This window comes from Patagioenas fasciata, chromosome 1 (assembly GCF_037038585.1).
Source record: "Patagioenas fasciata isolate bPatFas1 chromosome 1, bPatFas1.hap1, whole genome shotgun sequence".
Lineage (NCBI taxonomy): Eukaryota > Metazoa > Chordata > Aves > Columbiformes > Columbidae > Patagioenas > Patagioenas fasciata.
The window spans coordinates 101253616-101270205 of record NC_092520.1 but is presented as its reverse complement, the minus strand read 5'-3'; the positions used below and the strand labels follow the sequence as shown (position 1 = coordinate 101270205).

Sequence of the window (16590 nt, the reverse complement as noted above, 5' to 3'; positions counted from 1 at the left end):
ATTATAATAATAATCCTTGTGGGGGAACCTGATGGTAAAAATGAAAAAAATAAATTTGATTGGATGGAGGAATGTGTTTTATTTTCTGCTGTTGGAAATTAATGTGTTCCCTGTCATCTTAAAAACATGATTTTGACTGAATCTAATGTTTTAATTGATATTTCTGAACTGCTTGGTTTTCAGACACTTGAAACAAAAAATAAACAAACAAAAAATATAAAAACTTTGCTCTCCATTGGTGACTCTATTTATACAGTAGCTTAAATGTCGGATTGCCCTGCAAGGCTCTCAGAACCTAAATGCAATTCTTTCCTCTGCTTAAAGGACTGAACATACACCTTGAAGGAAATTGTTCTCACCCTTAAGTAACAAGATATTGTAAGTGATTGCTCTTAGGGAATCTTATTGATGTTAGAGTTATTTGAATGTGTCATAATATTTAGATTCATGTAACAGACTCAAGTATTATCTAGATAGTAAAAAAACCCACAGCACTGTAAAAGACTACAAAAATCACATATTTTATTTGAACTCCACTTTTTGTGAACTGTCCCAAGTATTAGACTATAAAGTTTCTAGGGTTTTTTCTTGTTTTCTGGCTCAGTGCATACCTTCACAGCCCACAGCAATTGAAACAACATGAACAGAGGAGACTGATAGGGACCTTCCCCCTGTCCTTTCCTCACCACATTATCTTCTCCCAGACATAGTTATGACTGTGAGGAACTGGTAAATATCAGTGTTCTTTTCCTTGCCTATTTTGAGCTCTCTGTGTCTATAATTTTTTACTTGCTAAGGGGTAAAATAATATTTTTTTGCAGGCATGACAAAGTGGGAAAGACAAAATGATGACCTAGGTAAAGAGCATCTCAAACCTAATAGCAAGGGCATTGGCTGTAAAGAATCTACTCCTCTGTTACTAGCTCATTTATTATATTGTTTCAAAAATGTTATTTTTTTATATCATTCTGAATGTGCTCTGTCACAGAATCCTAGCAAGGATTTACACTTGGACCTATCACATTAGCCCTGTTGCTGAAGGGTGGATTAGAAATGGAAGAAATGTAAGTGTGGTCCCACTGCACTGTTTCAGTTCAGCAAGGTGCAAGTCATGCCTGTCGTTGCACAGGTGAACTTGAGAGGGACAGGCAGAAGACCAGAGTACATCTAGCCATGTAACCATGGCAACTACAACCATTATTTTTGCTCAGGATTTTTTTTTTTCAGAATAGTTTTTTATTAAATAGGCTACTAACCGACAGAATTCCTCATATAGACAAATATTTGAGATGTGTCATACATGAGAGAATGAATGTGTTTTTTAGAAACAAAGTTTACAGTTCATATAGACAATCAGAACAAGCAAAATGCATACCACAGACATTTTTAATTAGGTAAGAAAATGTAATTTGTTTATATGCAAATGCAATCCTACACGCTATGACATCAAAAAATATACAGATGCACAGGTTTACAAACAGAGAGACTTATTTGTGGTGAGGGCAGATGCAACATTACCAGCCTTCTCAGCACAGCGATACTAAAACACCTGCTGCATGAAGGGCAATGTAACCTAAAGTTCACCAGCAGCCTTACACTGTGAGCAACTACAGATTGCTTTTGTTATTAATTTAAAATGTGCTGCCATGCTTTGTTTGCACAGATTTTTAATTGCACACATACCATGCCCCACAAAATTCACTGTGGGCCACAGGTCCTTGAAGCATTGCTACATCTGAATTGTTTCAAAACAACATGTTAGTTTATTAGGGAAGTCAAGCTGTTCTGAGTCTCAAAAGGGCACAGGAAAATGGATAACACTTAGCAGACTGCAGTACTGCAGAAGGGCACCTACTGAGAAAGCTAACAATAACTGAACATTCTTTTTGACAAAGGAAAAAACAAAAAACAGTCTAATCCTTAATGTTTTACATATGCCAAACCATCTTCAGAAGCTTGTATGCACAAGCAGAAGTATAGCTGCAAATGCTATCGAAAAAGCAAGCCCTGGTTGGTATTTTACATTTTCAAATAAGCATGTGGTTTAGATGGGGATTATTTTCTTTGGATATTCCTGTTGTAACGTGGGTTTTTTTGTTTTTTTGTTTCCTGAAGATGGAGACTCAATAAAAGCAAACTAATCTGAAGGTGGAGCACAATATGCTTGAACGTATAGTGTGCAGATTAAACTGAAAAATAGCTTAACTACACAATCAAAATTTGTGAGGTAGATAACTCAAAATGATTTTAAGGATATTCCTGTTAGAAAGATACTAATTCTGGAAATAAATATGTATGTGAAATATATCAATTATACCTTTAATATACTAAGGGTACATTAATCATATTCCTGCATTAATCCTGAATGAATCCTAATATTTACCATTATATACTCAGTTCTTATTATATTTTAAAATAATTATAATGAATAACTATGAAGTTTTATTTTAAATTGTTGCCATTCTGAACACTGTTTTCCTCTTAATTGCCTTTAGCAATGGCTACAACAAAGAAATGATTTCATTATCTTCCATATGCGAATACCTCAGTGTGCTCCCACAGATGTTCAGCTCCCAGGGATTGATTTCGATCCTTAAAGTCCAGGAGAACCACGTGTGCAGATATCGTTACCTTTCAAAGGCATCAATTCCTCAATTAACCCACTTGGAAGCAGTTGTTTTTAAAGATAACGGGAAAGACACGTCACTATCAGAGACATATCATGAGAGGTACAATAACAACAGAGACTAGAAAACGTCACCTGTCATTGAAGGCCTAGTTGAAGGATAAATTAGCTTTAAAAAAGATAATTAAAACAGGCTTTGCCAAAATGAATGTCTGGCCTAACCCCTTTGAATATGCTTTTTTATCATGGCTTACTCACAAGTAGTGTATCTTTTTTATGTTATGCCTTTCAAGTACAAAGAAATTCAAAAACTTGGCAGTGGCATAAAAATGTAAATGCATCCCATAAGAACAAAACAATAGGAAGTATAATCTTTTGATAAAGGCAATGCTTAGGGCAGCCAGAATAAGACAACAGCACATGCAAAATTCCCCTGTGTTGTACAAATAAACATTTTGCATCTGTAGTGCTCAGCTTTGTCAAACATCACCACTGGCAGGAACATTAAAAGCTGTTGCTTAAGTGCCAGCTCTCTGCTAGGGCTCACTGCTGAAGGGGTGGATTTTGGAGGAGGAGGGGCAGGTTTGCTGTTGCTGTGCAAGTCTTTGTCATTACAGCAACTTCACCACCTTCACACTTTTATTTACAGGGGAGCTGATGGATCAAACTCCTGAGGATGGCTGAGCTGGCCTGGCAGAAACTGAGCCAAACACCCTCCCCATTGCCCACCTGCTACACAGCAAAGTGCCCAACAAAAGAGCAGTTCAGCTTATGAAGATACCATGGGATCCACAGTAGAGCAGAACAATTTCCTTTACTTCGAGAGCAAATTTTGACAAGCATAAGCTTTGTAGATTTTGCTCAGACCATGAAATAAGTATCTATTAATGACTAATATTTATTCTTTTAGCACCTAGGTATACAGGAATATGTAAATGTAAAATTTATACTAAAGACCAGCTGCATTCTACTTTCAAGTCTTAGCAGTCACTTGGCCTGGGTTTATTTTTGGCTTCCATGAGAAAAAAAAAAAAAAAATAGGACCTCTTCTCTTGAAAGACAGAAATATGCTTTGAAAAGAACTGAAAATCCACGCCATTTTAGAAAGGGGTAAGGCCCTGTCATTAAATCTGTCCTGCGGACATTTTTCTGTTTGGGTTTGTTTCCTGGGATGTTTTTTTTTGTTTGGTTGGTTGATTGGTTTTGGTTTTATTTTGTTACTTTCCTTTGAACTAAGGCAGAATAAAAAGGATTTGTCAGGAGAGTTGCCGTATCAATGGTTTTCACTGTAAGCTCTAAATGTGCTTTTTCTTTACGGCATCTGAAGGAGAAAAAAGTCATGAACAAATTTCAGAATCATTAGCTTTTTGGAAGAGCATAATGAGGGTTGTTGGTACGAATTATGAAAAGAATGTAAGAAAACTGTTCAAGAAATTATCATCTTCTTCAGTCATACCACGTAATTTGGAGAAGAAAAAAAAAAGTAAATACATATATTCATACTTACATAATGCATATGTGTGTGTAGCTGAAGATGATATTGAATATTAAGGTGTGTATAACAAGGTGGCAGTTTCTAGTATGCCTAAAAGGCATAATTTTCACTGAGTGACAGCAACACAAAAATGCCTGATGTACATGTAATTTACCATTAGAGATTTTTTCCTGACCTTATTCAGCTATGGACAACCTCACACTTATTTTGGCCTCTACCGATTAAATTCTGTATATTATTTTCTCTACATCAGAAGTCCTCTATTTTCTGCTCCCCCACATCAGTAACAGTATCCCTGGGGATTCTCAGCTCTCAGATGCACTTCTTCAGTGTGTGATGCCTCTGTTCAATTGTAAGTAGTTTGCTTTATATTGACGGCATGCACCCTGCAATTAAGAAATTCTGAATCTCAGAAGTAACCATCAGTCATTCTACCCTTAAAAGCCATAGAATATTTAATTTTTGTTAAAAACTACATTAATGATATAGGTGTAAAAAGGAAGCTGTGTAGGATAAAGCTAAGATTCTGTTAGTTCCTCTTTGAAGTAAATTAATAAAAGACGACAACTATTATATGAGTTAGATCACACCTTGTTACCTTCCATTTCTATTCAGCCATTTTCAGCAGATACTTTCCCTGGTTATAGGTGTCTAGTACACGTGAATGGTTCTGATGAAAGATAATGTTTTGTGAAATGACTAGAAGCAGCTGGTTGATTTAAAGGTGAGATAGAAGCCTGAAGTTCCCAGGATATGGGCATTGCAATGGTATGTCTTCTGTATTGCAGAAAAAAAAAAATCAGTTTGTTTTGGTTTGTTTTGTTTTAATTAAGCAATACTGTGTTAGGGAAGAGTCACTTCATGTCCTACTTTAAGTCCAGTTTAGAACGCAATATATAAATAAGGTACGCAGACTGCTCCACCTACCAATGGCACTCCATTGTAGTTATATATCCACGTAAATTAGCAAGCAGTGAAAAAGAGACCTGAGTTAGAGCTGATTACCTGGCCCCTTTCAGCAAGTTATTAAACTAGTCACCCACCAACATATGGGGATTAAAACTGAGCAAAAGGCTTATCAATAATAATAATAATAATAATAATAATAATAACAACAACAACAACAACAAACAGTGAGAACAATTCCCTAAATTCACGTCAGTGACAGGGACTGAAAAATCCACTTAACCATCTCTACATTCTATTTTCAGTTACTTTCAGTTACAGCCTCTACTAGTTTTGTACTGATTATTTGTAACTCTTCAAAGCCATGAAATATTTCATAAGTAGAATTGTTTAGTTTGGACAACAGAAACATAGTTAACTTCATGAACATTTGCAGAAAATTTGAAGACTGTCTCCAATATTTCCATGTATTTGGCATCAGTTTTGATATTTCTTTTAGGAATAATTCCTCATAACTTCTTGAAATCTGCTAATTCTCATACCTACTGCATTGTCTCCATATATCAACTTAATTTAACCTCTGTTAAAATGCTTCTTCTGTGAACTTATGATGATGTCTTGTGAGAGTTTTAAGGTCAACAAATGTCTACATTGCTGTATATTAAAATTCAAAGAAAAAAGCTCACTGTAGGAGGAGAATGCTAGAAAATATTCTTGAACCTTGAAAAGCAACGGAAGTTAAATACTGGTTATTTACTTTCTTTCTAACTGCCTTCTTAAGGACTTTCTCTTCTTTCTAGCTCTCTTCAGGCCAGAATTTTGAAAAACAGTACTAGTGTTCACCTTAAACATAACAGACAGGAGAACTGAGTCTGTACTGTTCTCACAAAACTCTTAATTTCTTTTTGGATTTATTTTCATTTTTTCCCTCCTTGGTTTTGAAAAATCTACTAAATATTTCTAGACTTCTTCTCAGCACCCTGTTCCTTAATTTGTCAAGCACTGACTTGCCTTTTGCTTTTTTGTTATAATTTTACCACTGTGGCAGCAGTCTTGTCTGTACCATAACTACTCTGGGAAAACTGTAATTCTTTGATCGCTTATTTTATGATGATTATTTTCTGTCACCTTTTGAAAACAGCATTTTACCATGTCCTGCTACACTATTTTCTTCCACTTCTATTCCTTTTCTGTTTTAAACTCACATTGTATTGTCAACTGTTTGCACAAAATAACATTTTAAAAGATCTGATTTTGTATAAGAGTTACATAATCACAGAAATCGTTTTACTACCTATTGTTAGTTTTAAACATAGCTGTTAAAATGAAGCAGAGTGCACACAACAAAGTACACTAGGAGTCTGAGCTGCCTAAAAAACGTGTTTCAGAATTCACATAAAGTACTTAGGAAAAAAAAAAAAAAAAAGTGTAATGAATCTGGTAGAAGACAATGTATATCCATTGATAGGGTTTTGGCTTGTGAGGAAAAAAATCTGGTGTTTTTCTAATTCTCCCTAACATTAAGCTGCTGGTGTGATCAGAGAGAGTCGCTTCTCTGAGCTTCTGTCTTCTTCCTGCCTCTGTCCTATCTATACAGATTGTAAATTCTTGGGATTGTTTCATTTTAGAGGTGGGATACTAATCTCTGAGTCTCTACATATGATTACATACATATATTAACACACTATAAAAGAAAAGACTTTCTGATATTGACTTCAGATTAACTCATATTATTTATAAATAATAAAGCTAGCTTTTAATTCTTTTAAAACTAGATAAATTCTGTTAAAGTGAAATTATAGATATAAATAAGGTCAAGAGATCTCCATTTGCAAGCCCTTCTCAACTTCCTAAAAACTAGATATTGACTAAAACAATGTCTTTATAGTATAAAAAGAACTTTCCTTGATAGCTTTCCTTGTAAGAAATATACTTTAGTCATCTAAAATAATGCTTGATAATTTAAATACATTTCAAATTATAATAGGTATTAAAAGCAAAAAAAGCATAGTTCTATTTGAAAGGCTTTATTTGCAATGTAAAGAAGAAAATGGAGAAATTCATTTAAAAACAAACAAAAACTTCCTACCTTTGTGTATTTGGTGTGCATTTGTAGTCACAAAACTACCCCTCTGGAACACTTAAAATCTCAAAAATAATGCAGAAACTATTTAGAATAAACTAGGAGGTGACAATGTGAAAGTAACCAGATATTATGAAATTTTCTCTTCTTGACTTTACTGGAACTGACCAAAGGCGTGTCATGACTGACAGTTAGAAGAAAGTATTTTCCACAGTGGAATGAAGTGGAGCAATGTGAATTTCACAAATGGCCTGCTTAGACATCAGCACTATTAATATTATTGGATACTTTTAAAACAAAGCATTTAACAAATGCTGCCCCTCTCCAACAAGAAGTGACACTAAGTGACATTCAGTGACATCATTGAAAAAGAAAAAACAAGCTCAGCTTAAAATTTCATTAAAATGTTTGAAAATCATAAAAGCAGAAGTCTCATGTATAGCTGGAATAAACATTTAGCTTAACACTGCAGGCATGTAGCCTGGCATACTAAATATACATTTGATTTTTAAAGAAAATATAAGTTTATACAAACTGGCAATGAAATTATCCATTAGAACAAACATACCCATGTTTGCTACATCAACAGTTCCTGGTGTCTCTGCTGACAGTTTCTGAAGGGCCTGTTCACCATCTGTCTTCTCTGGTGAGCTGTTATGTCGAGACTGCTGTTGGTCTTCATCTTCAGCAACAAACGAAATTACACCTAAAGCAAATAGATACCAGGTGTTATATTAGCCAGGGCATTAGCTTTATAAAACAGACTGCCAGACATGTGTGAGTATTTCCTCAGTTCAGAACTAATAAAAAATGAAGTAATACTTCCCTACAGGTGTTAGGTATCCAATTATAAATTATGGTAATAAAGTCTTGAGTGAGTTCAATGAAATAAATCATTGTTTCTCCCAAAAGTGTTTTTCTACTCACCTGAAGTAAGGATCATTGACACGAAATACAAGCAAACAAACTTTTTAAAATTATAAAATATGGTAGACAATAATAGTATCTTTCCAGTGCAATCTTCTGTGCATAGTCTTGATTGTTTCTGTTATTCTTTTATATCACAGTGTCTCATTCTAGTGCCATAAGATAACAAATATAATAGTTAATACATTCCTGTGATACATTTTTGTATTGTATGTTAAGTTGTAATCAAGTATTTAGGGAAGATAAAATACATAGATTGTAAACCCAAGATTTTTAAATTGGCAGATTGCTATTTGGTAACATAAAATCTAATTTTTAAAATGCAGTATGCACCTGGTTCCTTTAAATAGCACTAATATTACTCTGTAAGATTTGATATACCAGCTTTGAATAAGCAGGTTTTATTTCTTACATTATGTGTCTCTGACTAAGAATTTTAAATCTACAATTTTTTTTAAATACTAAATATTATTACTATTTCATCATTATATTATATTATATTATATTATATTATATTATATTATATTATATTATATTATATTATATTATATTATATTATATTATATTATATTATATTATATTATATTATATTATATTATATTATATTATATTATATTATATTATATTATATTATATTATATGAAACTTTTCTGTTCAAGACCATTAGAATTTATTTGAAATGGTCTCCCAAAAGGACCTTACATAACTGTATCTTATCAGGAGTTTGAGAAAGTTATTCATAGTGGAACTTTTTTTTAATTTGTAATGGAGAATTACTATGCTTTTATGGGAGTCCCAGAACAATTTGATATGAAAATATCTACATCTAATGGTATTTTTGGTTTCTCCAACTTTGAGTGGGACAAATGTATGGCAACAGATCACATGGCAGAGACAATGTGCTGTGCTCCCTGACTAGCTGAATTCAGCATCTTAATAGCAGGAGTAAGCTAAAGCTAAATAGCAAGGCTCAGGTGGGACCTGGAAAACGCCTCACAATTAATTTTGATACTAATATTAGGCAGAAGTATGTTAATCTTAAAAGGAAAAAATAAACTTAAAAGAGGCAACTAAGCCATAACTAAAGTCAAATTCTGCCAAGAAGTCACAGAATCACAGAATGTTAGGGATTGGAAGGGACCTCGAAAGATCATCTAGTCCAATCCCCCTGCTGGAGCAGGAACACCTAGATGAGGTTACACAGGAATGTGTCCAGGTGGCAGAGTAGGAGACTCCACAACCCCCTGGGCAGCCTGTTCCAGTGTTCTGATACCTTAATGAGAAGAAGTTTCTTCTCAAATGTAAGTGGAACCTCTTGTTTTCCAGTTTGAAACCATTACCCCTTGTCTTCTTGGTTGTCACCAAGAAGAGCCTGGCTCCATCCTCATGACACTCACCCTTCACATATTTATAAACATTAATGAGGTCATCCCTCAGTCTCCTCCAAGCTAAAGAGCCCCAGCTCCCTCAGCCTTTCCTCATAAGGGAGATGCTCCACTCCCTTAATCATCTTTGTTGCCCTGCGCTGGACTCTCTCCAGCAGTTCCCTGTTCTTCTTAAGCTGAGGGGCCCAGAACTGGACACAATACTTCAGGTGCGGTCTCTTGGAAAAGCAAAACTTTTTTCATTATATGCTCAATGATAGCTACACCACGTGGCAATTTCAACATGACAAATGGTGACAAATTTTTTCTGCTAAGTACAATTACATTAAATAATTACAGGGAAGCAAAGTTTATTATTTTCATGTTGCCACTGTCTCTTTTTCTCTGAGAGACAGTAACTGCGTAGCACAGGTATAAAACACCAAAGTTAAAAACAAAACCAAAGAAATGGAAATAGGTGTGTGCTTGAATCCAGGTAAATGAATTATGTTATTTTGTATTAAAAATATTAGAATCCCAGATTTTCTTCCCTCTGTTAAGAAAAGTCTAAAAACCACAAATAAGATAATAAAATAAAATTGAGAATTAAAATAAGTAAAACCTAACAAAACCATTCTAAATTGAAAATTTTTACAAATTCCTAAAATAATGCCATTTCAGGAAATTATTGAATTTTTTTAAAAAAAGCTTCAAAGAGAAGGTAGACAAAAACATTATGGAAAGCTCAGGGGAATGATGTCTGAAGAAAATGCTCCAAGTATTTAAATATTGATGTAAGAGGACATATTTTATGGCACTAATAGTTAATAGATCTCAGGGTAAATACTAACTAATTAACCTGATTTTATGTATCAATATAAAATCCTAGCATAATTTTGTTCTATTGCAGCACAATAATCCACAAAAGTAAAACGCAAGAGAAAGACTTCATTAATTTTAAATACCATCTGACACGTAAATATCAATATACTTGAAAGATGTCAACAATTATAAGAAAATTAGTTTAAAAAATGCAAAATTACATCTTTAAAGTTGATTAAAATACTTTAAAAATGACTAAATGCTGAAAAGCACTGAATTCATAAATTCTAAATCCTTCTTACAGCAGAAAATATTTTGTTACACTTCATTTTAAAATTTAAGTAATTTTTCATTATAGTTCTTGCTTCCATTGACAATGGAAGGGTTTTCTTTACCAACTGTCTGTGTTTCAGAAAACTGTGTTGTGGATATATGCATGTGAAAGAAAGAGGGACAGAACATGAGTGTTCACAGTCTCAAAACATTTATTTCATCAGTAAGCAGGGGCATTGTAAAACAAACTAAATTTTTGGCTCTGCACAAAATGCTCTCAAGAGTATCAAAATAATTGGCTGAAGAACTGTAAATTGCTAATGCAAAAGAATATTACAAGGACTAGTGGAAGAACTAAAAACTACTTGAATTGCTAAACCACTGTGCTGGTAATCCAGCAAACACATAATAATAATTTTAAAAAAAAAAAAAATAAGTGAAGAATTGCACCATAATTGCTAACATTCCATTTTCCTTCTTTATGGAAAATGAATCTTAAACAAACAGAATTACTAACAATGAGGCTAAAATCTTGATCAATAAGGGTGACTGGATTGATGTAATGTATTCAGATCTCTGTAAGGCACTAAATTAAATCTTTCAAATTAAATTTTCAATAAAAAATAATCAGTTTTACTACAGGTGGCATTAATTTTTAAAGCCAGTTTATCTGCTTAATCTTAAAATATTCATAAATTGTCTTACATAATTTTCATGGGCACCAAAGTATTTACTACTGGCTCAAAGCTATTTAAATTTTTTATTAGGGGAAAAAAGATAATAATGGCTGGCAAGAACTGCAAACATCAAAATAAGCAAAAAAGTGTATTAATTTCAAGTCAAATATAGAATGCAGAATCCTTATCAGTGAGGACACTTAGTACACAGTATGTTTTGCATTACTTGATTCTTTAAATTAAGGCAGAATATTTTTCTAGGAAGCATTTCTAAGCGAAATGCTCTCCTGGTTCAGGAGTGAATCATGCAATCCAATGATAGGTGTTGGACATTAAGGTAGTTAATGATAATACAAATATATACATTTATTCAAATTATGGGTTACAAAAAAATTTCAATCAAAAGGTGTTTTGCAGGATGGGAAAAAGAATTTTATACAATGAAGAGTAATAAAAAATCCTCAGCACTCTACAGAGTAATAAAAAATGCATTGCAAAGTTGTAGAAACGCTGCAACAAACATGAGAGATTTAAAACAACAAATAGACATGTTTACATTTTTTCAGAAGGTTCTGCTGAGCTTGGCTCCTACATTATGTGAAGGCTTTGATACAGGAAGTCTTAGTCTTTCCTCTGCGAAAAGCACCATCAGCCTACAGAACCCACCGCTGCTTCTCTCCCTCTTCAGCAAAGGCAGCAATACCTTATGTTACCTTATCGATGCTGCAAAGCAATGGATAAATGCTAATTTCTTCATGCATAACAGTCCCAGATGTTTGGGATTTTTTATTTCCATCTAGTTGCTCAGTCCTGACTCCTGTATCAGGTGTTATGTAATAACATAATTCGTCAAAATACCACAGCTGGCAATTTTTTGAAATGTATATTCAAAACCAAACAAGACTTCATGTACGTCACAGAGATACATTTTCCACTGATCTGACTGGCCACAGAATTATGCCACAGAAAACTGATAAATAAAAATTACATAAATTATGGAGATTTTTTTTTTTTTTCTGATACTATATTGTTTTAAAAGGTTTCTTGGTCAAAACGTCATTGCACATTTTCTAGCTTTACTATCCAGTGTTCAAACATTTTATACAACTTCAATTCACATATTAATACTGAAGCTTTGTTTTGTATTGCTTTGGAGAAGATGCATCCCTTTAAAAGGATGCAGGCTGTTCTATTTCCCAATAAAATTGTAATTTCAACGCCACATGTTAGACTGACTCATTGCCTACACGCTACAATACTCCAGCTCTGAATCCAATTAACAAAACGAGAAAAATTCAACTATTTCCTTTTTGTATAATTTGAATGAACTATTTGAAAGGTACGTATTGTACATGATTATTTTCTGCTGCAGAGAGACGATAAAAGCCCACAATATCCCTGTATTTTTCACTTGAAACAAGAACAGAAGGCTATGTAGGCATGGAATTCTTCACACAAATCTGAAAAGATATGGAAATGTTTGACTTGTGGTTTAAATATACAAACATGATCTTAATAAGTATAGGTCTTGGGAGTAGTGGAAGGCATTTCTATGTTTAATTGGCCAATTAAATCAATGTATAGCTGCTGCCTCAGAAAAGTTTCACAGAAGAGATAAGATAAATTAAAAGATCAGTGCAATTTATGCAAGCTATAGATTTGGCCAATTTTGCTTGTGGTAATTTTTCTACTGACAAAAAAAAAAAGAAAAAGAAAAGAAAAAAATATATTTACTGTACGTTACAACACAACTTTATAATCTCTCTTTTCCATAGGAAAACCTGTATGATGATATCTGTAAATACTAAAGACTTTCTGTAAATCCTACTACTTGTTGGTATATTGGAACTGCATGAATTGCTCCCTGCATCAACAAAAAGGAAACAGAATAAGCTTTAAGACCCACACATGGGAGAAATGAGTGAGTGGCAAATCCCGCTGCCAACTGTCATTCATACATGGGTTTGTAGCACTCAATAAAGAGGAGAATTGTTTTATTTATAACTCTCACTGTCTGTTCTTTATGTGACAATGAAATCATGATATGAAAGAGCACAGGAGTTTGCAAGTCCAGCTGCACTAGGACAGATGGAAAGGGCTGCTGGGGATCAACTTGCCAGGTGGTGGCACATACCAATAGAACAGCCCTCCTTCCGTGAAGTCCAGTGACCCCCAGTGAGGTGTCCCAGAGCCATTTCTGGCAATCAAGCAACTGGAAGGTCCTTCTAACTTTGTCTTTATTACAGATGTGTTAGACCCAATTTGTTAGGGTGCTTCAGTTGATGAGCAAGTGCTTAAAGCAAAGGTATGGGCAAATACTGGAAATACAGCAATAGCTACCAGAAGCTACAGAGCTGGTCTTCCTCCCACATGTGATTTTATGATTCCATTGAAATTAGAGTGATCAATAGATCAATTTGCAGAATTCCATCAAACAAAGAAATGAACAATATCTTTTAAAAAAATCAGATTTCATGCAAGTGTCAAAGGGAAAATACTGAAAAAAAAAAACAGTTTAATCAACTCATTTAGTGGCCAGAATGTATTCGCATGACTTTCACCATCTTGTTAAAACTGTCCTACATGCTCCAGTCTGGCAGGCCATGGCCTGTAATATGCTGCCCTTTTTCCTCAGTGTAGGCTTCAAAAGCTCTGAGTAGCATGGGAAAGTGCTGCCTACTAAGTACAGATAGAATTAAAAAAAAAAAAAAGGTGACACACAAAATTAGAAAGCTCCTTTCTAAAAGCTAGTAAATTTTAATGGATAAAAGGGCACTGACTATAACAGGTGTGTATTTTCTGCACACGAAATATTCAAGCATTATGAGCTTTGGTCTGTACTGGGAAAATTGTGCTCGGCTCTGTGGAAAGCAGAAATAAGAGTTTGATAAAAGATAAAGTAATATGTAGAAGATGCTTTACCAAACCTAAAGGAAATTGTTCTGTTACTTAGAAAACAGATTGCTGAAGCATTTTATCTGGTGTCAGAATCTGTGCAATATGTTTATTAGCTATTATTTCTATGTCAAAGCTGTCATAGAGCTACAAAACAGCCAAAGCATATAGTATTAGCACTCTATTGGAATGCTGTCAAATGGACTTTTCAAAAGAACCGGGCCCATTTTTAGCATAACAACAATAAAATAGAAAGAAGAAAACTAAAAGAAGTATAATCTTGCAGCTATATAATTTGCAACAAAAAAGGCTTCGAATGCAGACCTTTTGTTCAGTACAAAAATTTATATGGTAAAAGTCCTTCTATCACAATTGATTTTAATAAAACAATAACAGTACTAGCACACCAAAGCTACAAAATTTTGTATTTACAAGTTAGGGAGTTCTAAACTTGAAATCATCCACCAGCACTGTGACTGAGACTTCAGCTAGATGCCCACAGGACAAAATTTGCTTTGTGGATAGCTTTTAAGTGTTGCTTTTTATTTTCAATCATTGAACATTTTGTCACCATGGATTATTTATTTCCTTCTAAACAAATTCACCAAACTGTATAAAGACTACTTTTGTTTTTGGAAGTTTAAATTATACTTTACCTGTAGTATCTTGAACCTAGAAAGGACTATGGTTCCCGAGTCCTAATTCCCACTTGGATCATTTACATCTAACCTGTGATCCTCAAGCTTCAGGCTGGCTGTTAAAATATCAGCTTTGACATTAAAGTTTCCCAGAAGCTAAAATTCTGCTTTGGGGAACAAATATGACTTCCTAGACTTGCACAGTACCAAGCAGACCGACTTCCATTCTCTTTCAAGCCACAAAGTAAGCACTTCCTAACTTAGGCTACCAGACACAGGATATCTGGTAGTTAAGTTTGTATCACACCTTACATCAGACAGCAGAAACAGCTGCTGCCTTTCAAACCAGTGACAGTGGCCTTTCTTCCCTCCACCTCTCTCCTTTCTACAGCAGCTGAATGATTAGAGAGTATGCACAAATTTCTGTGACATACACGAAACTGTCCTCGCTCCAGAGGAAGAATGAACAACTTTCCTAAGCAGTGATTGAAGCAAGCACTGAGCCAGGAGTGGATGGCAGATGAATGGGCCTTGTCTCTTTCCAAAGGATAACTGCAGCCTTCTATCAAGTTATTTTGAAGTATAAAATAAATGAACTGTTTTCTGAAAAAAAAAAGGACATACATGGCTTCCCAGCCTCTGAAATAATAACAGGTTAGAGAGACTGCTCTCTCTCTTTCTCACTCAGTGAACATATCGTGCTTCCAAATGTAACGGAAACCATTGTAATAGAAGTTAGGGGACAACAGAACATATAGAGATGTTGGTCCACATGTGCCATCTCTGTCCCTTTGAAGGCATAGCTTTTACTACCTGGCATTAATCTGCTGTATGACAGAAGCCTTGGAACCGCTTCCACTGAAACTTTCAGTATGTATGAAAGAACTGAGGATTTTCTAAGCCAGAAGAAGAGAATATTCCTAAATCTTTAAAGCCTGAAATAAAGGCATAAGGCTCAATATTTCCTAGTGAAGATTTTCAGCAGTCACAAATTTCATTGAAAATTGATCCATAATCATAGAGACTGAATTTTGTGTCAGATTTAGCAACAAGCTGCTGAAGTCTTCCTGTGGCACTAGGCCAAGCTTTGTTATAAGTATTAATTTATTTTTACACGTCACTTGTGAATTGAGATGGCACTATTACCTACATTTTACACAACAGATAATAAAACTAAAATGGCCAGAGACCAAACTAGTTTGGCCTTCTCAAGGGACAAGACTTAATGGCTTTTTAATGTTGAGAAAACAGCTGTCATTAATCTAAATTGTCTAGTAAAGTAGCAGGATCAAGCATTTGGAATTAGGAACCCACAAAATCCAAGCTATACACTAAGCATTTTGGATTAAGAGATTCATTCAATATCAGAAATCCTTTCATTTAAGAAGTTGTTTAAATCTAGGTTTTCTGAGCACTATTCGGTTACTCCAAGACGGTCTCTTCTGTTCCCATAATTCCCTCCCAAACACACTCTCATACTTTGATCTGCTGAGAGTTGCTATAAGAGCTGAGAGTTACTACAATAGCTACTCTACAAGGAAGAAAAAGGCTAATTTTACTGCCTCATTCTCACAATCGCGACTTTCAGATTATGAGATATAGAATGAGCACCAGGTAATTCTATAATTATTACTAAGCATTTGAAAAAATATGAAATGTGAATTGTTAAAGAAATATTCATTTAAAAAAAGGTAGTCTTGCTATGGTATCATAAAACATCAGTATAAATATGGACTGACATAAATTATTTGCAGTTAATATTAGATATTCCTAGCCTCCATAGATCTCAAAGAAGAAATTGAGCTCACCACATTCAGTGTATGTACTCTTGCCTTGCGGTCAACAAATGGAACTTTAATCGAGGGAAAAAACAAATTTTGGTCT

General features: G+C 34.3%; 1 protein-coding gene across 3 annotated transcripts in view; it reads right to left on the bottom strand.

Moving 5' to 3' along the window:
• CFAP47 (cilia and flagella associated protein 47) overlaps window positions 1-16590 on the bottom strand; it is a 298916-nt gene that overhangs the window by 121954 nt on the left and 160372 nt on the right. For all 3 annotated transcript variants that reach the window (XM_065848704.2, XM_071812057.1, XM_071812059.1), the window contains exon 50: window positions 7679-7816. In XM_065848704.2, coding sequence (XP_065704776.1) covers window positions 7679-7816 — 138 coding nt within the window. The remainder of the gene's footprint in view (window positions 1-7678; window positions 7817-16590) is intronic.